The 22,693-nt window shown below is 47.0% G+C and overlaps 1 protein-coding gene across 2 annotated transcripts in view; it reads right to left on the bottom strand.

Annotated features, from left to right (window-relative positions):
• The window catches only part of PID1 (phosphotyrosine interaction domain containing 1), a 229,573-nt gene extending 210,688 nt beyond the window's left edge, over nucleotides 1-18,885 (bottom strand). Inside the window, exon 1 of one of the 2 annotated variants that reach the window (XM_058702343.1) lies at nucleotides 18,754-18,885. In XM_058702343.1, coding sequence (XP_058558326.1) covers nucleotides 18,754-18,783 — 30 coding nt within the window. In that variant the 5' untranslated portion in view covers nucleotides 18,784-18,885. The remainder of the gene's footprint in view (nucleotides 1-18,753) is intronic. The other variant, XM_058702359.1, reaches the window with a different exon arrangement.
• Between the last annotated feature and the right edge of the window lie 3,808 nt (nucleotides 18,886-22,693).

Raw genomic sequence — 22,693 nt, 5'->3', positions numbered from 1 at the left:
CCACAAACTGTACTTTGATATTCAGTACTTAAAAATAGGCATAAAGTCCAAAAGTCACAATGAATCAATAATAATTTTAAATAAATATTTCTTTCAATAAAGCACACAAGGTTTGAAAAATATTTGATGTATTTGCAAGGTATACATTTTTGGTCCATAGGAAATGCACATAGGGTTCACAGATACCTTTAAAAAAAATTCCATGACCCTTTCAAGTTCCAAGATCCATACATCAAAAAGTATTAATCCATAGTAAGAGCATTTTATTTGAATCGATTGCATAGTCGATAGACTACCCAGAACCCCAAGGATGTAAGTTGTAACAGAGCCATGACTTTGCCTTCTGCTTTGGCCAACTTTAATCCAGTTTTAAATTTCTGAAGCAGGCTTCTGCTCCTATTTATAATGTGAAGTTTAAAAAAACATGTTAACACTTATGAAATTGTTATGCTACATAAAAATTCCCCTGAGTCTAAGATGCCCATAGAAATGCAAGAGATGAAAAATAATTTGCTCTATCACGCATTTTCTTATTTACCAGCAGGCATTAATAGCTTCAAATCAAAGTTAAATTTCCTATTTAGAGGGGCCAGTGATTGAAATAAAAATGATAAACAGCATCAGCTTCTTAACATAAGGAAAGCAGGCATCTGCTAAGTTCCAAGAGAGACTTTTTAAAGTGCATTTTACAAGCAATCAACAGTTTGTCAATTTCTTCCAGTCCCTGGATCAAAATGAATCCATTTGTCCTCTTCATCTACAACCCAAGAAATGAGTTTTGTGAGCATCTAAGGCAAAGATTATGCCGTCTTAACCATAAGCCAAAACAAAAAGAAAAGTGAGAAGAAAAGAAAGAATTTTTTAAAAGGCCCCAAAAACCAATGGCTTTGAAGCAACTGTCAAATTTGGTTTTGTCCAATGTAGCTGTGACTTCTGGCCTCCAGCCGCTGAAAAGGAAAATGGGAGAAAGGAGAGGGGGCCGTTGCCCCTTGGGAAAGCTGTAAATAAAATGTCTGAGAGGTATAGCAGGTAGCAAAGAGAGTTCAGAGAAATTCAGGAGTGGAATGAACTTCACTCCCATTCATTGAGGAAAGGAGGAGAAAAGAAAGAACGGGAGAGGGGCCGGGGCTGGGGGGGGGGGGGGGGGTGGTGGAGAAAACACAGATATGGCCCCAAATTGCAAAGCAGGTCTACCTTACATGTAGAGAGCCCTGCAAATTAAGTTTTATTTCCAAAAGACTGCCTCCAAGTTTTCACTGAATGCTCGCCCTGCTCCTAGGTACCCTGCCAGCACAGTCCCCTCCTGTTCAGAGCACACACACATACCTCACGGGCCAGCCTCTGTTCAACGAGAGCATTAAATTATGTTATGAAGAAAAACGCCAGTTCTCTGGGCCAAGGAGTTAAAGAGATCAGCACCGTGTTTGTACTACTTACCATTAACACAACAGAGAGAAAGAAACACCAATTGGTCGGTTTCTTAGACTCTGCACTCTTCATTCTCTAGACCACCTGACTTCCAGAAAAACCACTGAGCTGTATCGCTCAGTCTGTCAACATCCTAAAACAGATATTGGCTGTACTCTATATGTGAATATTTGACTATAATTTCAATTTCCCCAAGAGGATTCCCACGGGAGAATACTAATTTGAATTTTCTTTCGTTACACAACACTCTCCCAAATTTGCACTTTCGCAAAGCCATTTTCTACAAAGCATCAAGCTCCTAGAGAAAAGACAAGGGGGTGGGGTGGAGAAGGGGGCGGGAGGATGCCCCAGCTGACTGATGCCAGATGAACCTTCCTGGATTCACAGAGCTTTGTTTTGAAGATTTCCGCCTCGTATTAAATCAAAGTGGCAAAGCAGGTCTTGAAGACTAGTGAACTACATTCTCCACCCAGAAGGTCAAGGCTGCCAACACTGGACGTATTTAACTTTCTGGGCTAGAGAGCCCACACTGTCCTAGAGTGAACTTACGGAGCCATTCACATTTTTAACCAACAACTACAGATATTTCTCGAGAACTAAGACTCAGACAGCCTGGGACTGTGTCTTTTTGGCTATTTTGGCCCCAACGGCTGTACGCATCCCTGATACTGTTTCTACCCCAGACCCGGAGACAAGAGGGGATTCATTTTATAACGTGCACCAAAAGTACTTTATTTGTGTTGGATGTAGTAAAAGCATCATTACTTAAAATGATAGGCCACTTTTTCAGGACAGAGATTTGGCAGAAAGGTGAGAGCGGCATCCAAGTTACAAAAACCTGAAGATTTATAGCAGATGCCAACAGCAGGACTACACCGTGATAAACAACGAGGACAAAAATCATTCTCCGGCGATGGGGCCAGAGCATGAAAGCCGCAGGCCAGGGCTGTGGGATAATGAGGATTCTTTTTGTTCAGGAACGTAAGGCTGTGTGCACAAAAAATTCCAGGGGGGAAGATGTTCGCACCCTTTCTTCGTCTCCCAGTGGAGCACGCACACAGTGGACGAGGGAAGTGTTCCCATAAGGAAGGATGTGTGCGCGGCCATGACCCTCAGGTCCGTATCCCGGAGACCCTTCCAGCCTGGCTGCCTCGCTTTTCTCTGCCCACGAGCTCTGTTCCACACAACGTGTGTTGTCACACAAAATTTGAAGGCTGAGCATCAGAGGGTTCAAGGAAAATTCTTCCTGTGTAGCAATCAGAGTTTGTGGTTGCAAGCAGGAGACAACAACTCCAGCTCCCATGAGAAGAAAAAAACAAACTATCAGAGTGACATCAAATTGAAAGGAGGAAGGAAGGACCAAGCTCAGAAAGGATGGGGATCAAGAAGCTCCTGGGGCTGGGGCGCCTGGGTGGCTCAGTCGGTTAAGCGTCCGACTTCGGCTCAGGTCATGATCTCACGGTCCGTGAGTTTGAGCCCCGCGTCAGGCTCTGTGCTGACAGCCTGGAGCCTGGAGCCTGTTTCAGATTCTGTGTCTCCCTCTTTCTCTGACCCTCCCCTGTTCATGCTCTTTCTCTGTCTCAAAAAGTAAATAAATGTTAAAAAAATTAAAAAAAAAAAAAGAAGAAGAAGAAGAAGCTCCTGGGGTCTATGCAGCAGGACTGCAGGTCTCAGTGCTCAAAATAATCAGTTCTGGTGACTTTCAGCCTTTTGCCACCCTGCTCAGGATCCCAACTTTAGGGAGAAAGTGTCTTATTAACTTAGATACTAGGGGGACACGTGGATGCCACAGCTAGAAGGTGACACACTGACAGTCCCCCGCCCACAGGACAGGGAGAAGAATTCCCAAAAACGTGATCAGGGTGCTGTTACCAGAAGATGGGAAATGAAGCTGGGCAGAAAAAACTCACAGATGTCCACTTCAACCGCTACATAAACCGTCTTAGCATCCCTACTAAACTGTTTATTTTTTCGACTTTTAGAGGCAACTTTGTCAAAACCTACAATTAATATTATCACCCAAGAGTCTGTTGCAAATGTTCCATACAGAGAACCCCACAGTGGGGCACCTGGGTGGCTCAGTCAGTTGAGCACCCAATTCTTGATTTTGGGCTCAGGTCATGATCCTAGAGCTGTAGGATTGAGCCGTGCCTTTCTCTCTCTCTCTCTCCCTCTGCCCTTCTCTCTAGCTTGCTCTCTCGCTCTGTCTCTTTCTCTCTAAAATAAGTAATTTTTTTTTAAAAAAGAACCCCATGGTAATCTCTAGGGTCTTCAATTTAGGGAAACACTTGGGGCTCCAGATGAGCTGATGGACATTCTTTTATTAGATAATGAGGGCTAAGTAATTCATCATGTTTCTCTTCTTACTTAGGCTGCCAGGAAGCTCAGAGCTGAAAGTTTCAGGCTAGTTACAGTAGCTATCCTAGGTTTTCAGGTACAACTAAACCCTTCATTATTTGATTGTTATTTGTGGGGTTTTAGTTCAACCTTGTTTGAATGCATGAGCGGTATTTCGAGCTTTTACTGAAAACTACTTCAAAAGCATTTAGATTTCTTTCTTTACGAACCAAAAACTAATCCTTTCAGAACTGCATAAGAATCTAATACATAATTGTATTTGCTGAGGTTTTAGATTGGCCAGGGGTCTTCTGTTCTGCAGCCAGCATCATCTCTTTCCTTTCTTGCTAGTGCAGAGTTAACTTCAGGCAGCAGAAACTATTTCAGATGAATTTCTGGTTTTAAAAGTGGCTGTGGCAAAAAATATTAAATTTGATCAGCTAGAAGGCTGGATAGATAAATAATAACCCTACTCTGGAGTCTGATTATAATGTAGGATAATTTTCAGAATAGTTATCAAGGAACAACAGGGAACTGTCTCAAACCTAACCAGACAGAGGAATGAGTAACTAGACAGAGAAACTGGGACATACACAGCATTTATGCCATCACGAACCAAGGAGATTGGTTGAGCGTGAGAGGTCTAATCCATCAGTTTATAGGTAAAGCCACTTTCTGGTTAATTCCATGTACTTTTGATGCTAAAAATCATCAGAATCTCCTAATTCTGCAAGAATGGGCAGAGCTAAGGGGAACAGCAGAATATCTGGGAAGGTAAGGAAAATCAGAATATTTGATCTTCCTAAGAGGATCAGAAAACATCTACAGTGTGATTTTGAGTGGTTTGGGGGTGTTTGGGTTTTTTGTTTTTTGGGTTTGGGGTTTTTTTTGTGTGTCTTTTCCTTCTTTTGGTGGCAACAGGAATTCTTAAATATCAAGGTGCTATCACCATGAAAGATGTCTTTCACGTTGGGTTTCCTGAAATAGCATCTGAACGGTTCTTCAGAGGCCAATAACCTGTGAGGAAAATGTTAAAAGCCATTAAGTTAAAAACCATTCTCCTTCCTCTAAATTCCCCCCTTTTTGGAAGCAATCTGTTCCAATGTTTGGCAGTAAAAATGCTCAAAATGAGCCAATACCGTACCAATGAGAAGTTTCCACTTGCCTGACATGGGAAACGTAGGAAACGGTGACCTGGGTTTGGTGAAGAGGCAGAGACGCCTCCCACTTCTGCCTGGACGCCCTTCCCCCCCCACCCCCCCCACCATGTTCAAGATCAGCAGATGCCATGGGCAAGGACACTTCCGGTTCCCATGCTTCTCTGTGCCCTGGAGAGAAGGGGCAACGGTGCGTCCCCCCTCCCATCGCGAAGACGCTGGCACCCCGCTCCGGGAAAAGAGGGGAGAAGAACTGACACCTGAAGGTGGGCCCCCTGAGTTGTGCTGGCAGAACAACGGAGGATGCTAAGCAAATAACTGCAGTCACAAAACTTTCTAGCACATTGGCCTTTAAAAGTCAGAAGACCGAGAATCTTTTCCTGGTTCCAAGGACTCTATGAGCTTTGGATTTAGATTTCCCACCAGCCAAACGAAGGAGCAGGGTCCCCAGCCCCAGTGCCCACAGGCCCATCGGCTTACGTGACTTAGTGATGCCTGCTCTTTAAGGCCTGGGACAAGTGAGAAGCCACCTCCCGTCCACGTGGAGCAGCGCTGGCCGCTGGTCACCATATCGGAACCCACTGTGGTTTGAACCTCCCACTTTCCAAGAGCATCAGAAAGTCCAGATTTCCTTATAAATTCCTCTAATTTTTCAATCCTGGAAACTAATTTGTAAAGTGTTTATATACACGGAAGGTGCCAAAGGAAACATTTTGGGACGCGACAGCCAAGCCTCAGGCCCCCCGTTTGTCAACTTAAAGGAGATCAAGTTCTTTACGGAAGTGCTCTGGGCTGCGGGATGTTCCTTCACGAAGGGCTGGCTTCCCTTCCCCCCTCACGTGGAAATTCACGGGCCACTGGCACCTGAAAGGTTAAAAGTCATCCTGCGACAAACCAGACTCAGTTTCTGTCACCCACTGCTTCCCCCAACTGAACCCTTTGTGGCAAGACTCACTAAATAAACTCATGCTCCATGGAACACACTTTGAGAAACACCAAAACTCTATTATCCATCTAGCCCTAAAATGCTATGCGGCTATGGAAACCAAAGGAGGGGAAGAAATTCGTATTTACTGACTCCCATTAACGTGCCAGTTACCATGCTAAGCTTGCATATTCCATACCTCAACGAAGAGTCAAGAGCTAAATGTCATCACCCCCATTTTGAAGTTGAGGATACAGATCAGAGGCCCTGGAAGTAACCTCTAATAAGTGAGGCAGCCAAGATTTATTTCCACGCGTGCCTGATTAAAAACCCCACGGTCTTGGGGCGCCTGAGTGGCCCAGTCAGTCAAGCGTCTGACTCTTGATTTTAGCCCAGGTCACGATCTCATGGTTTGTGGGATCGAGCCCCGTGTCAGGCTCTGCGTTGACAGGGTGGAGCATGCTCGGGATTCTCTCTCTCCTTCTCTCTCTGCCCCTCCCTCGCTCTCACACGAGCACTATCTCTCTTTCTCTCAAACAAATAAAATGAAAAAAATAAATAAATAAAAGGTATCGAGGCAAGTGCCTTAAGTTTTCCTCCTTGAAAAGAAAAAAAAATGTTTGTAAACTAGATTAAGATTATTTTTGTGAATGCTTCTCAATAGCATTCTAAAGTTCAGTGGCCATGGGTGAAGCTGCTATGTGCTGTGTAAATTTCTGAGTTGCCATACTCATGAGAAAAAGAATTATTCCATAAGAAATCTCGACCCTCCATGTGCTAGGCACATCACATCTGTAAACTGGAAACAAGACCCACCCATGGTTTTGCGTGATGTATTCTGTTTTCTATCGCAAGAGGAGGAATATCAGGAAGGTGGCCCATCCAGTCATGGAGCCACAACCCACAAAATGTACCCATTCAACAGCACAATCCCGAGTCTACTGGCCACTAGGGTCGGAGCCAGGTGTTGGCACATAGGGCAAAAAAGGCCTCTGAGGACTGAGCCCCTCTGGGCAGGCTGGAAAGAAGCAAGAAACACCACCAAAAGCAACAACAAGAAAGGAGCCATCCTGAATGACGGATGGAACACCAAGGCACCAACCTGAATCATCTACCCTTTGGGTGCGATTTCTTCTCTTGTTCAACTATTAGTTACAACTTAGGATCCTTAGGCAAACAGAGATGGATGAAACATGCCATCTCGAGGACTAAATAAAGGAACGTATTTAAAGGAGCGAACGGAACTCTAAGAAAAATACAGTTTGTTATTTACATGCCAGTGAAAAGGATGTGAAGGCTACAGAGCACTGACAGAAGTGAGGACAGAAACCGTGTATTGTTAGTTTCCCCAACACCTAGCACGTGCCTGCCATACAATGACTACTTCATATACCCTTGTTTGAACACCTTTCTTTTTTTTTTAATTTTTTTAATGTTTATGTATTTTTGAGAGAGAGACAGAGGGTGAGTGGGGAAGGGGCAGAGAGAGGGGCAGAGAAAGTCTGAAGCAGGCTCCAGGCTCCAAGCTGTCAGCACAGAGCCCAACACGGGGCTCGAACTCACAAACTGTGAGATCATGACCTGAGCCGAAGTCGGAAGCTTAACCGACTGAGCCACCCAGGTGCCCCAGACACCTTCCTATAGGGATAGTCAACATGTAATACACTGCGTAATTTCCAAAGCCTTGACCTATGTAGAAGCCCATGAAACCATCACCATAATCAAGATGTTGAACACATCCATCACTCCCAACCCCTTGTTCAAGCCTTTTCAAAATCTGTCCCCCCATCCGATTCTCAGATCCGCTAATGTGCTTTCCATCACTTTCCATCCCCACCAGGACTAAGCACTCCAGTTCATCCACATCCTCACCAACACAAGGTATGCTTGAAGTCTCTTTACTTTTATTTGTTTTTTAATTTTTTTTTTAACGTTTATTTATTTTTGAGACAGAGAGAGACAGAGCATGAACAGGGGAGGGGCAGAGAGAGAGGGAGACACAGAATCGGAAGCAGGCTCCAGGCTCTGAGCCGTCAGCCCAGAGCCCGACGTGGGGCTCGAACTCCCAGACCATGAGATCGTGACCTGAGCTGAAGTCGGACACTTAACCTACTGAGCCACCCAGGCGCCCCTCTTTACTTTTAGCTATGCTATAGGTATGTAGTGATATCTCACAGTGGTTTTAATTTGCATTTTCTTGATGATTAATGATGTTCAACAGCTTCCTGTGCTTATTTCCTGTCCATATAACTTCTTTGTTCACATCGTTTGCTTTTTTTTTTTTTTTTTAATTGGGGTGTTTATCATCTTATCCACTATCTTGATATCCGGGACACAAGTCCTTTCCCACAGATTTGCAAGTATCTTCTCCCACTCTGTGTCTCATCTAGTCATTCTCTTGTCTTTATTGCTTAAAGAGCAAAAGGTTTTATTTTGATGAAGTCCAATGTAATCACGTTTTCCTTTTATGGATCACTTTTTTGCTATTGTTCTAAGAAATCTTTGCCCAGTCCAAAGAAACTTCGGGCTGTGATGGACCATTCATTACCTTGATTTTAGGAATGTTTATACTGATGCATAAAAAGTTACAAAGATCTACTGCCTTTGTCTGCAAGCTTCCCAGTTTTAAGGCTTTGCGTTTAGGCCTGTGATGAATTGTGAGTTTCTATACACCAGATGTATGATGCCAGGATCAAAGTCGGGGGGTTGTACGCAGATATCCAATTGCCCTCGCATCATTTGTTGAAAAGACTATCCTTTCTCCAGCAACCTTTGCACCTTTACCAGGATAGCACACACTTCTGATCCAAAAGCAGAATTCTCAAAAAAGGCCTTCGTTAACAGCCGCTAAAACATAACATTTGCACACATCCAATGCCTCCGGTCCGGTCTAAAGAAATAGAACCACACGTATGTAAGGATGTGCCCAGAGAGTTAAAACAGTACTGCCTGCACGAGAACAAGGAAAGAAGATGGACACGCCCCCGGACAAGCCCTGACAGAGAGAGGACGGAACCACCTGTGGTCCCAACTGCACCACAAATTCTATGCAGATACTTAAGAAGAATGAGTTGGACCTACATGTACAGTAACCCCCCACAACATCCATAGGGAATATGTTCCAAGACCCCCAGTGAATGTCGGAAACCGCAGAGAGTACCAAACCCCCTATATGCTATGTTTTTTCCCACGCATACATACCTAGGACAAATTTTAACTTGTAAGTTAGGCACAGTAAGAGATGAACAACAATCACCGATAGTAAAATAGAACAATTATCGCAATATACTGTCACTGAAGTTAAGGGAATGTGGTCTCTCTCTGTCTCTAAAAATACCTTATTATCCTGTACTCATCCTTCTTCTTGTAATAAGGCAAATGATGTCAGCATCGTCATGTAACCTTGGGCAACTACTGACCTTCTAATGATCTGTCAGAAGAAGGATCGTGTGTTTCTGGACTGTAGTTGCCAGCCTGCAAGTAATTGAAACCATGGAAAGCAGAACCATGGATGGTTTGTAAAGCAAACAACATTCATGGTTTTATATTTATATATATATATGTATATATATATATATATATGTGTGTGTATATACACAAATATATATCATTATTTTTATTCTATAAACAAATATATATATTATTGAAATACATAAAAAGACCTAAATATGCATGTATTTCAATAATATATATAAAACCACAAATATATTTCAATAATATACATATATAAGACCACAAATATATATATACATGTATATATATATATATACATATATATATACGTATATATATGTGTGTATATATATATATGTATATATATACGTATATATATATAATTGAAATACATGAGAAAGACCTAAATCTGCACCTATTCATTTGTATATTTTTGCAAAAACCTGGACAAAGTTGTGGAAAAATCATTACCAGACAGGTTATATGAGTTTCCTTCATGGATAGACTTGGGAACAGAGAAACGGACAAGCTTATTAACTTAACACACTTCTAAGCTGTCTGATTTGTTACCCTGTTACCCTAAGCAGATATTGTTTTGTAATTTTTTAGTCAAACCTAATATAAAACAGTAGCCATGACGTATAGCAGATATGCGACTCCATTTCACATCTGCACCACCATCTGGAAAAAAATTTTCATTGCTTCCCCCCCACCCCCCCGCCCACCCCTGTGGTTGGTTCAAGCAGGGAGAAATATATTGGCGCACGGAGGATACTCAAAAGAAAATTCGAAAGTAGGTGTTATGGGCTGAATCGTGCCTCTCCAAAGATTCATATGCTGCAATCCTAAACCCCCACGCCTCAGAATGTGACCTTAGAAACAGGCATTGCAGATGTAATTGGTTAAGATGAGCTGGACCAGAGGAGGGCGGGCCCCTGATCTAACGTGGCTGGCGCCCTTCTGCAAAGCAGAAATTTAGGTACAGGGACACACACAGGGAGAACGCCAGGTGCAACCTGGGGATCCTGCCAGCAAGCCAAGGGACATCTAAGATTTCCAGAAAACCACCAGAAGCTAGGAGGGAGGCATGGAACAGATTCTCCGCCTCGGAAGAAGCCAAACCTGCCGACCCCTTGATTTTAGACCCCCAGCCTCCAGATGGGTGAGACAACAACAAATTCCTGTTGCTTAGGACGCCCAGCTTGTGGCAGCGCTAGGAAACTAAGGCACTAGGCTACCAAGAATTTCAGGCCCAACGCAGAAGAGCCACCTGTCGGCACCATGGCCCCCCGGCCCGCAGCTCGGTTCCCAGGGAATATCTACTGGAGACTCAGAGTGTGGACGGCTGTCTCCGCTATCCCACATCATGGGTGGCTTGTACACAGGGGTGTGACACACACCTGGGAAGTGCCAGCCGGTTCCTGATGGAAAGGCACCTGAGCCCGAGGAAGCTGTGTGTTTATCCTCAGACCCACAATTAACAAAGAAGCTGTGAGGCAGGGACGGGGTCTCCAAGGGACCAGGACAAGGGATCAAGACCAGTGGGACTATTGTCAGGATGACAACGAAGGAGGCTCTTTCTCAGCGGCAGCTCTCCTCTCCCCTCCCTTCCCCATGTGCAGTATTCACTCCTTCCTGAGGAACAGAATGAAAGGGAAAACAGCATTTTACAACTGGAGAGGCTCTAACCCAGGCTCCTTGCCCTCGGCAGGCTTGCAAGTGTCTCTGCTGCCATAGCTGCTGCATCGAAAAGAAGAGCCAGGAGCGCCTGGGCAGCTCAGTCGGTCAAGTGTGTCTTATTTTTAGTTTCGTCTCAGGTCATGATCTCACAGTTTGTGAGTTCGAGCCCTGCATCGGGCTCTGTGCTGGTGGCATAGAGTCTGTTTGCGGTTCTCTCCCTGCCTCTCTCTCTGTCCCTCCCTTGCTCTCTCTCTCTCTCTCTCTCCCCTCTCTCAATATAAATAAACTTAAGAAAAAAAAAAAACTTTTTCTTTAATAAAATAAAATAAAGAGGAGCTAGCCCAGGAAAGCAAGCATGATGACTCCTCATGACGCTCAACTTTTTGTCTTAAAAGTGAGCTCCGCAGGGGCGCCTGGGTGGCGCAGTCGGTTAAGCGTCCGACTTCAGCCAGGTCACGATCTCACGGTCCGTGAGTTCGAGCCCCGCGTCGGGCTCTGGGCTGATGGCTCGGAGCCTGGAGCCTGTTTCCGATTCTGTGTCTCCCTCTCTCTCTGCCCCTCCCCCGTTCATGCTCTGTCTCTCTCTGTCCCAAAAATAAAAAAAAAAAAAAAAAAAAAATGTTGAAAAAAAAAAAAAGTGAGCTCCGCAATCGAAACAGGTTTTTTTTTTTTTTAATAATGTTTACAATTACCAAGTGAAAAGCGAAAACAAACCACGATGTCTAACCGGATGCAAACAATCAACCAGACAATAATCTGAGGCTGCCACGAACGGACTCTAAAGTCAACCCACACTTGCCCCTGTTGGAGACCCTGCAGACACTCTGACGATCTGGATTGTTTTGAGCATAAAACCCCAGCCTTCCCTTGGTCTCCGCCTGCCTGGAAAAGTACCGCTGAGATCCGCCTAAAAGCAACTACTTTTCACATCCCGTAATTGTCATGACCAACGTTAACTACCTCTTGAAGCACATTTATTGTATTTTCCAGACGTGCTCCCTTTAGCAACACAGCCCCCGTTTGCCACCTTTCCTAGGATGTTGACCAGAAGCAGACGAGGGAGGAAGAAGCAGTAATTTCGTTGTTTTATAACGTCTGTTTTCATTTTCTTTGAATCCACCGCAAATAAAGTCACACACTCGGTATAAAAAGAGCATGCTATATAGACACATTCATTTCATCCCAGTTTATGAGAGTCGGGCATCCCTAGACTTTCAGAAATACAGAGAACATGGTCAAGAGCAACATGGTGTTATCACTGTATTAGTTTATGATGGCTGCTATAACAAATTACTATAGATTGGGGGGCTTAAGACAATAGAAATGTATTCTCTCACGCTTCCAGAGGCTGGAAGTCCCAAATCAAGATGGCGGCAGGGTCACGGTTCCTGCAAAGGTTCTAAGAACACAGTCTTGATTCTTCTAGCTTTTGATGGCTGCCAGAATCCTTAGCAATCCTTGGCTTGTGACAGCAGAACTCCATTCTCCGCCCGTCTTCACACAGCTTTCTCTCCTATGCCTCCTCTGTGCCTTCAAATCTCTCCTTGTAAGGACACCAGTCACTGGATATAGGGCTCACCCTGATAAAAAGACTCAACTGGTGTATAAGCTTCAACAAACAGAGGGAGGTGGTGTTTTTCTTGCTATTGGAATCTCCCTTATCAAAATAAGACTTCAGCGGCAACAGCTGAGGGGAGAAGGAGGAGGTCTGGGCCATCAGACATGGGGAAGATGACCTCAACAAAGTGAGGGACCCAAGTGACACGAGCACTAGGTGAGCCAGGTCATGAGACTCTGGAAGCACCGAAATAGGCCCAAGGTCACGAAACAAGTCTGTGCCTTATTCCTGAGACCGTCCCTTTCCAGTTCTTGGCCTGAGGGTTTGGACTTAGTGAATACTCTGATGCTGTGTCACTGGTTGGCAGCTACACTGGGATCAAAACTCTTTTTTAACATAAAATGATAGCAACTAATTCCACTGAACTCCAAGGAGGTCTTTGGACAAAGACCTCATCTATTTCTTCCTTCTCTACTTCAACAAAGCCTGCGTTCAGATCTGTGCCCAAGGGGGCCGAGCGAAGCACACTGTGGTGTTACTGAGTGTTGCTGGACTAGTTTTATTTGCTGACCACTAACGACTCCCTGAATTGCCGCTATTTGCTATTTTGGAAAGCCCTGTGGAAGGCAGCCTGATCCCCAGTCGCCTTGGGGCCATCCGGGATGGACTCTTCCAGGATCCAGTCTACAGGACTAATTCACATAGTAGGATGGAGTCAGTGTAAAGGGAGCGGGGAGGAGAGAGCCAATCCGGAACATCAAACAAAACGCGCAAGTTGCCTAACAGCCCCAGATAACCCAGTACAGTCAACAAGAAACAGCCCAATTAGGCAATGGGTAACCAGGGGGCAGAGAGTTTTTTCCAAGGCTGACATTTTGCAAGTCACTTGGGGGACAGTTTGTTGACAAACCCAAAGAAAGACCCAATGATGTAAAGCTAACATTCTGCTCCTGAAAGACCTCAGATTAACAACTCCAATGTTTCCTTAAAAACAATGACGCCCAACGCTTTGTACTCAACTCATCTAAAAGGGGTGAAAAGAATCGCAAAATCTAAAACCAATTTGGTGAGAAACCCGTGCCTCGCTAAGAGCAGCTATCCCTTATTTCCAAGAAAATGCTCCCGAACTCCCCAACCTCCTTCCTCCCTTCCCCCCATTTTTGGTCTAAACGTGGAAGGACTTCAGACAAGATCAGGCTGGGTGACCAGCTCTCAAGGTCTCTAGTGTGGATAAATGCCATGTGTTCCAGTTGAAGAGACTTCTAAATGGCACCTGGGAATCTCGGCTCAAGTATGACATAACAGCTTACTTCCCCCAAGATGAGGGCCACCAAATGAGGGGAGCCCTGGTCAGCCCAGGCAACCACAAGAGATACGAAAGCAGCCTCTCTGAGCCACTCACCCTGCCACTGTTGCCATTCCATTTATTAATAGACAACAGCACCAGCACATCTAAAGCAAACTGCTGGGTGACACAGTCGGTTAAGCGTCCGACTTCGGCTCGGGTCCTGATCTCGCAGTTCGTGGGTTCGAGCCCTGCTTTGGGCTCTGTGCTGACAGCTCAGAGCCTGGAGCCTGCTTCGGATTCTGTGTCTCCCTCTCTGGCCCTCCCCAGCTCGCGCTCTTTCTCTCTCTCTCAAAAATAAATACGCATTCACAAAAATAAAATAAAGCATCCTACTTTGTCTTATCCATTCGTACTACAGAAAAGTGGTTAAGAAGCAAGCTCTGAAGCCAAACCACCTGGTTGGAATTCCAGCTCAGCTCGTTTCTAGCCACCCTTCCCTGACCAAATCGTTTAACCTCTTTGGATTTCGGTTTTTTAACTATAAAATGGGGATAAAAGTGGCTATGGAAGGTAAATGAAGTAGATGATTCAAATAAAACCCCCAGCCCCGTGCCACACGCACAACACGTGCTTCCTAAAAACGAGCCATTGCCCGTTCCTTCCTTGCTCTGTGTATCTTTCGTCAATGTGGTCTGCCCGGAAAAGTGTCATATTTGCCAAAGTTTGCTCTCTGCCTGGCGGGCCTGGCCTAACGCTCTCCAGCTGACGTTCTAGACAGTTCTTCCATCACTGAGAAGTGATGAAAAGAGAGAAGTAGAGAAATAAGTCTAGAACAATCTACAGTCCAAGTGAGGGTGAAATCTATCAGATAAGGCAAGGCAGAGAAAGGGCAACATAATCTTACCTCCTAAAATCTGCCAAGTTTTACCTCCAATAAAACTTAAGCTCTATTTACATGAACCTCTCTGCCAGCCCAAAGTTTAACCAGCAACGAAAGAGGGCAGGATCTGGTTTTCTTCCGATCCTTCCTCATTTCACCCTGCTTTAAAGGTGCTAATGCTCAGCCATTGGACAAAATGAGAGTAAAAAGGAAAGTAGTGAGAGGCAGAAAATGATCCAGGCTGAGAAGCCAAGAGTGAGCTTTACGGATAGGAGTTCCGTATTTCCTGGGTCTGCCATGGAGAAATTTCAGTCTCAGGGAAGACAGGCAAATGAGGAAATTGGAACCCTGATGGATCGCCTCACGAGAAGACAGTCGCACAGACTCCACACTTAGAATTTGCCGGGACTTGCTTCTCAAACATTCCTACTATCACATTCCACTCTGTCCTTGTAATAAGTCCACCACAGGCAAGGATCTGTTGGCCTCCTTTGTTTCGAGCTCCGTCTCCAGTCGTCTTTCTCCTGCTCTCCTCCTCTCCTGGCCTGCAGACAAATGTATCTGGTAGCTCACTGGAGACATATATGCTCTGGGAAAACACACCTGCCTGTGGCTAAACGTGTCTGTACTCCTGCCTGCGTGAGTCTGTCATTTCTAAGGGATCTGGCCCAGCCAACAATTGAGGCAACTCAGAAGCCCATGCAAGTTGTAAAATATCAAGGCCGGAAGTAATCTCATCTCTTTTAAAAAACCAATACCCTAGCCCTAAAAGTCCCCTTTGCTTTTCTGGGAGGAGCCTGTCTCAGATCCGCTCCTTTAAAAACGTAGAACTCTCCCGAGTCCCTCCAAGAAAAAGAGGCCGCTGTGCAGTGGAGAAGGTGAAAAGGGAAGAATTAATATTTATTCGTCTTTAAAAGTTGGGGTGGCAATTGAAATCTTCACATTCCTTTTGATCCTATTCTATTTTTAATGGCAGAAACTCCCAGCCAGGGCTCCAGTGGCATGCAACAGAAGTTTTAACATTCAGGGGAGCAAATGAACTTGCCGCGGTGTGTGTGACTGAATGAGAAATTATCCAGCTCAGCTCAGCTCAGCCCTGCTCGGGGCAACAGGTCCCTGCGCCCCATTACTGGATTTGGGTCAGTCAGCTACACCCCAAAGCAGAAAATATCGGCATCATTTTGTTTGGCAGAGAAGTGAGTACCGATAGTGATAAGCAAGCCTGGTCAGAGCTGTCAGTTCTGACCAAGAAGGCTGGCTGCCAGACCCACGTTAGCTAGAAGGTCACGGTCAGGCCAAAGCAAGGTTCTGCCACACCGCCAGGGCCACAGACTCTTGGAATGGGCATCACCTAGTAGGAACGCATAAAATCAATTTAGAAACAAATGCCATTCTTCCCTTCCCTCGCCTCTTTTGTTTCTAGGTGCTTGTACAATAAATTGGCTCCCTCGTCCTTAGTCCTATTCGGGAGCTCTGGGAATGCTTCCTTTAAGGATTTTCTTCACCCCAGCTCATCTAGATTGCATTCTTGCATTAAAAATTAATGAGGAAAAAAAATTAATGAGGTCGTACGAGAAGGTTAGGGTTTGTGTGAGAAGGGTGGCGCTTGGACTTCATTCAGGAGTGGGAGCCCCATCCAGCACAACATCCATCACCGTCTCCACGGCCATAGAATCAGGGCGAGATAAAGCATCCCGTCCGCTGAGGAATCAGCAACCAACCTTCCTATACGGTGGTGCCTCGAGGGCAGCAAGGGGAAGAAAAAATCCCAGACAGCAAACAGGGACCGTGACCAACATAACCACCAGGAATGTAAATAAAATATTATTACGCACAGCTCACTCACCACCTCACCCTCAACAACTCCCTCCCCCAGAAGCAAAAAGTAAAAACATACAAATTGTGTGTTTTTAAAAAGAGCCGAGCTGCTATTTGGAAAGAAGCCACAAATAGGAAGATTTTTCTCCAGTTGGCTCGCTACTATAATCACAAGGCTTGAGCTGCACCTTCACAAGCGAACCAGGCTTGTTTACTAATTTAAACTTGGGGAGCATGAAGCTGAGCCTCACTCACGTCGGGAAGTACCTTCCAACAGTGATTTGATCTTAGTCAGGCCTAAGCCATGTTTACCTGGGCTTTCAAAAGCCCAAACCTCGGGCTCTTTCGACAGCACACTTTAAAATGAAATAAATGCACGGCAAGAGCCAACTGTAACAATCCAGGCTCGTGCCAAACACACAGGTGTAAATTTCACACAAGAGCCGGGGAGGGCGTTTCTAGTAAAGGAACGATCTCCATGCGGAATGCAAGCCAGACAGAGCTCTCGCCTGCCCAGGGTCACGTGCTCCGGAGCACAAGGGAGACCTTAAAGGAAACAGGACGGCAGAAAGAACTCCAAGAGACGAAACCCACAAACTTCACAGAGGTACAGAACACCAGGCCAGAAAAGCTGACTCAAGGAAGTCTGGCCTTATCTCTATAAGGACTTCTAAAGAGCCACCCTCATCACCTGGACGGGGAGCCCGCCATCCTCCTCGGTCACCCCTTCCTTCAGAAGAGAAGCCATGCCCTGAACTGACAGGGACTTCAAATGGCACAACTGGTAACTGGTGTCACAGCCGAAATACATTTACGTTACCTTTGGTCAATCACTCAGACTCCATGTTGATATTCTCTTAATAAGACAAGGAGGTTAGAGGCCGGTCACCTACGACCTTGTGGCCAAGACTAAAGGTCTCTTCTCTTGTTTCGTCTGTTTGAGACCCTGGGGAACTGGCCTGGTGTTGCAGGTTCTGTTCATGTGAACCCACTCCCCACAAATCCAAAGACCCGGGGAGGCTTGGAAACAGGCTGTGGGGCATCTGCTTCTGCTAAATGCAATGCCCTCTGCAGGTCAATCCTCAGTACGAAAACTCATGGCAAAGGTTAGCCTCCCCCAGCACCTAAGGGACAGTCTGCATTTTGTATTTGGAGCTTTACATTTTCATTGAGAAACCTCCCAAGCCAGCCAGGGTTCCTGGCCTCAACTATACTAAGTGTTCCGACTAGCTCAGCCTCCAAGGGCGCTGTATTTTACCACTTAAACATTCCTTCAAAGTTTACTATGAAACAATGTGGCTCTCAGCCTGCCAAAAGTTTAAGTGCAGGTTTCCGTGGATTTTATCTGGCAGAGTAACCGCCCTCTCTCTTGGCAATATTTGCGAGCAAAAGGCAGTCATCAAACCTTGCAGTCTGGGCAATTCCAGGGTCCCAAGTGTCACCGGATGAGCGCCTTTCTGTAAACATCCCTCCTTCTCATTTTGACCCCCTTTCTGTCACCCTGGCTTCAGAATCCAAATTAAAGGCAGTCTGTCATCTCAGTGGACAGCACTGAAAAACTTTTGATGGAATGACCCAGGGCATAACTATTCCTAGCTGAACTTAACTTTCGATTTTCAAATATCTGGGGGAGCTGAAGTTCGGGGGAGATGAAAGGAGAGCACCAACAAACAGGAAAATAAAATAAAATATAAAATAAACGGAAATATAAAATAAAATAAAATAAAATAAAATAAAATAAAATAAAATAAAATAAATACCATACCATGGCCAAGTCATAGCAAGTTTGATATTTCCAAATTACACTGGCAAATGGATGTTTCCACAAATCATTTGTTCTGTCTTTCCCGGAGAGAAAAAAAGAAGGGAAAAAAAAAATCTGGATGCCAAAACCCTAACCCCAGATCAGTAAATCGTGCCCGCGGAATGCAATCTAAAATTGCTGGTCAGAAAGTGCAAGCTTCCACATATCAACACGCACACAAACACCCGAAGCCAAAAGTTGTAACGCCCGAAGCGATGCGTTGGTCAACGTCCCCCCCTCTGGCCCCCGCCGGGTGCCCAGCGGCGCCGGGCTAAGCTGACAGCATCCTGCTCTTCCACGACCGCTCCGGGCAAATCCCCGCCAAGGGGGCGCAGGCGCCCCCCCCTCGGGCTCCTCGGGCCCGGGGCACCTCCTCCTCCAGGCTGGCCCCCGGCCGGCCGGCCGGCCGAGCGGGCGCCCCTTACCTGCAGGCGCTCGGTGGCCGGCTGCCACATCTTCCAGCCCGGGGTTTGGCCGAGGGGACGCTGGCGAGACTCTCGATCGCGCCGGGGGCAAGGGGTGGGGGGCGGGGGGCGAGGGGCTGCGGCCCCGCTTTACATCTGGGGTCGGCGTCCGCGGGGGCGTTCGTCCCGGAGCCGGCCGCCGCCGCGGGGTGGGCGCAGGGGGGCCGCGAGCAGAGGAGGCGGCGCCGCGCTCCGCTGCCGGCAACTTGTGGGCACGGCGGCGCGCCGGCTGTCCTGGCGCAGCTGCGAGAGGACTGCGCAGCTCCGCCCGGGCCCGCGAGCGCACGGCGGCGGCGGCGGCGGCGGCGGCGGCGGCGGCGACCGCTCCCTCCTCCTCCCCCGCCGCCGCCGCCGCCGCCGTCGCCGCCGCCGCCCGGACCTGCGCGCTCTGAGCATGCCCGGGGCCGGCGCCCGCCCGAGAGCCAGCACCCCCGGGGCCGCTAGTTCCCGCAGCCGGAGCGGGGAGGCCAGAGCCGGCCGCCCTGCCCCACCCCCCCGCGGGACCCCGGGGCGGGGGGGGGGGGGGGGGGGCAGGACGGGGTCTGGGAGAGGGGGACAGACTGGCTGGAGAGGGCAGGGCCCGAAAGGCTCGGGTTGGGCAGGGATCTTTGAAGCGCCTGGGACTAGCCCGGGCGCTTGAGGCGCGACAGACTTTCCATTCATTCTTACCAGTGGAGTTTAACTGAGCAGCTATTATGTTCCAGGCTGATGCTGGGCTCGGGGGGGGGGGGGGGGGGGGGGGGATCTAGAGGCACAGGACCCAAGACGGGAGAAAGGTGCCTCCTCTCCTGAACTTTCAGTCTAGCTGGGACGCCGGTCCGTGACCAAGAGGATAGGTGAACGGGTACTGGGTCAGGTGGTGAGGCACGGTAGGGAAGAAATAAAACAGGGCTGGCTTATGAGGGAAGAAGGGGAGAGGAGAGCTCTTTTTCGAGTGGGACCCTGGGAATGTCTGGAGTAAGACCCCAAAATGGGCATGGTGAGGGATGGGACGCTGGGCAGAGGACTGGGGTGCCGTATCCCGTGAGGCACGTAGCACAGGGCCCCCATTCTTCATCCCTCCAGAGATGTGCCAGGAGCTGCAGGAGGCTCAGAGGACCCAAAGCCTGGCCGCCATGGGCTCCCAGGCTTCGAGGCCCACATGCTACTGTTTGCATCCTGAAACAACTCCTTTCCCAAACAGGCCAGGCCCTTCCCATCCTCTTGACAACTAGGCAAGATAAGTATTACTATTCCCATCGTATGGATTAAATAAATGAGGCTGGCAGGGTTTAGGTCACCGTCCAAGTGACACAGCCAGTGAGTGGCTTAGAGTGTGCACGCACAGGTGACTTCCAGGCGGGAGTTCTCAATTCGGAGCCCCTTGATGTGCTCTGACCGTGCAATGCCTGGGGAAGAGAGCAACCATCTGGGGCTGGGGGCACGGGGACCTCGGCAGGATGGGGTAGCTGAGCTGAGTCTGGAGGGCTGATGAAGAGTGTGGGCAGAGAACACGGTGGGAAATGCTGAGGGACAGGAACAGAGAGAGTAAGAGCAGCAAGGCGTATGCGAGGCCCAGGCCTCCTGAGAGGCGGGGTCTGGGGAGCAGGGAGGCTGGCAGGGGAAGTGTTCTGACAACATACCATGGGGCACTGGGACAGGTGCACAGCCTGAGTCCCGAGCAACCAGGGCACTATGAAAATTAACACCCCATGCCCAGAAGGATCTGTGCTATCTTGTGCATAGGTGGGGTGTGATTTCCAGATATCAGAGCGGTCTGGAATCCAGCCCTCAGCTCATCGGATCCTCCTAGTGCATCTCCCCAGGCTTGGGGAACACAAGATTCATAGAGTCTCCCAGAGGAGAGCCCACAGTAAGGATTTCAGATGCAGGGCTCCCCCCCCCACCCCGCCCCCGCCAACCCAGTGTTCTTCACCAAGGCTCCAAGCAGCTCCTTCAGGACCCTGCAGTTGTGAGTCGGCATCCCCTACCCTGGCACATCCAAGACCCTTAGTGCCCTGGAAGGCTCTGGCAGAGCCACAGAGATGCTTCTCAGGGGCTGGTCTCTGTCTCCCCAGATGAGCACGGGACCCTCCAGCCCCTGCCGGAAAACCACCAGGCCTTACTCTCTCGGCCACTTCCCACTTGCCCGGGACCTACCAATAAACCCCTTATGCTGAGGTGATCAGCCCTCTGTGGGTATGCATCTCTGATGCCTGGTCATGTGGTCTGTTTTGAGATGCTATTTTTAGTTTCCCAATAACTCCTCCTGCGCACCTCCCACACCTAGAAAACTCCTGACGAGAATAATAGACCTGCCCAGCCTCCTAGTTCTCTTTTGTCAAATCCCAAAGCAGAAAGAGATGCACTTCATTACGAAAATCTAGAAAATCCAAATGTACATATTAAACCTCTCAGGAAGCTAAAACGGGAATATTCGGTTGCCAGAGACGTCTTCAGACTCAAGCGTTGAAACCCTCCTCAGTTGCAGATGCTTCCGTGGAAAAGTGATTTTGTTTTAAATAGCAGCGGGATGAGATACCGGCCTAAATTCAAATCGCATTAGAGCGTTAAATCCTGTCTTCTCACCTCCGAGTGTAATTAATTGTTATGACTCAGTAATACAGCGTTTTAGTTCAGCGTATGGTGATATTTAAAGAGAAAAGGCTTCCTCTCTGTAGAGATGGCTCTCAGTTACCAGTTCACTTTGCAAACAGATTTGGTAGAGAATGTGTTTCACCGACATTCCTGTTTCAGTTACCTTTGTGCCACTAACCAGGAGACCGATGCGGGGCGGGGGAGGGTGTGTAGGTGGAGGCTGTTGGAAGGTGGCAGAAGGGATGGCACAATCCCCCACCCCCATCAGTTTGGCTCCCGAGGCTTCCCATTCAGGAGTAACCTGCAACCAGAAGGTGAATGAAATAGAGACATCTACTGGCTGGAGCTGGGACGTGCATTCTGATCTCTCCCGGTTCCTTCTGGGAAGACCACAACCTCGCCCTCCTGCTGAGTCTGATCGAGCTGCTTTACAATGCGAACAGATCTGTTCAGGGCAAGGCACCATTCGTGAAATAAGCAAGGTGTTTTGGTGCAATGAGTAGAAATATAAGGTACATAGAAAACAAGGTACATAGAAACGTGCCTCATGTCATGCATAATCCTCCATAATGATCTTAATAAATACTATTTCAAGGAAAATGACCGGAAAAACAAAAAGATTGACTTATAAACATGAGTTTGGGTCCAGAAAAAAAAAAAAAATCACAATCATCCCTAGAAGATTTTGTAAGCCGTCTTTAATCTAGTTCATGATTCTGAGCCCTGAGGTAAGCAACCTAAATATCCACATCAGGAGAAAGGTGAACTAAATTCTGGTCCAGAATATGAAAAATAGATTAAAATATTACGCCGCTATTAAAAGGGATAATTATACAGCTGTGTTGCAACTGGAAAATAAATGCTTATGGTATAATTATAGATTTTTTTAAAGTAGGTTAGAATGTGCATAATTTGAATACCTGTATAAAATATGTAGCAGTCTCAATAAATGCTGGAAAGAAGCTAGGACAATGGAGAGACCCAGGTTGAATCCCAGCCTTCAAGCGATCTAGGTGATGACTCTCTGCAGGTTATTTGCCTGCTGAACCTCAGATTTTTCATCTGTAAAAAAGGGTGATAATATTACTTAAGGTTTTTAGGAGCCACGAATGAGGGCATGTGGGGCTGCTACGTGCCTGACACATAATGGATGTGCAGAAAACAACAGTTTTCATCTCGTTACTTTTCTGCCCCCTTTTTGTCATTGAAATGATCAAATTCTCACAAAGTGGTGCGTGTTTCCTGCGGTTAAGGCATTTCCATTTGGAATATTTGTAGATTTCACTTATTTGATTTAGTTTCTCAAACAAAAGTGATCAACCAT

This window comes from Neofelis nebulosa, chromosome 2, assembly GCF_028018385.1.
Source record: "Neofelis nebulosa isolate mNeoNeb1 chromosome 2, mNeoNeb1.pri, whole genome shotgun sequence".
Taxonomy (NCBI): Eukaryota; Metazoa; Chordata; class Mammalia; order Carnivora; family Felidae; genus Neofelis; species Neofelis nebulosa.
Note: the sequence above shows the minus strand (reverse complement) of the source record. Positions and strands in the feature narration are given on the sequence as shown.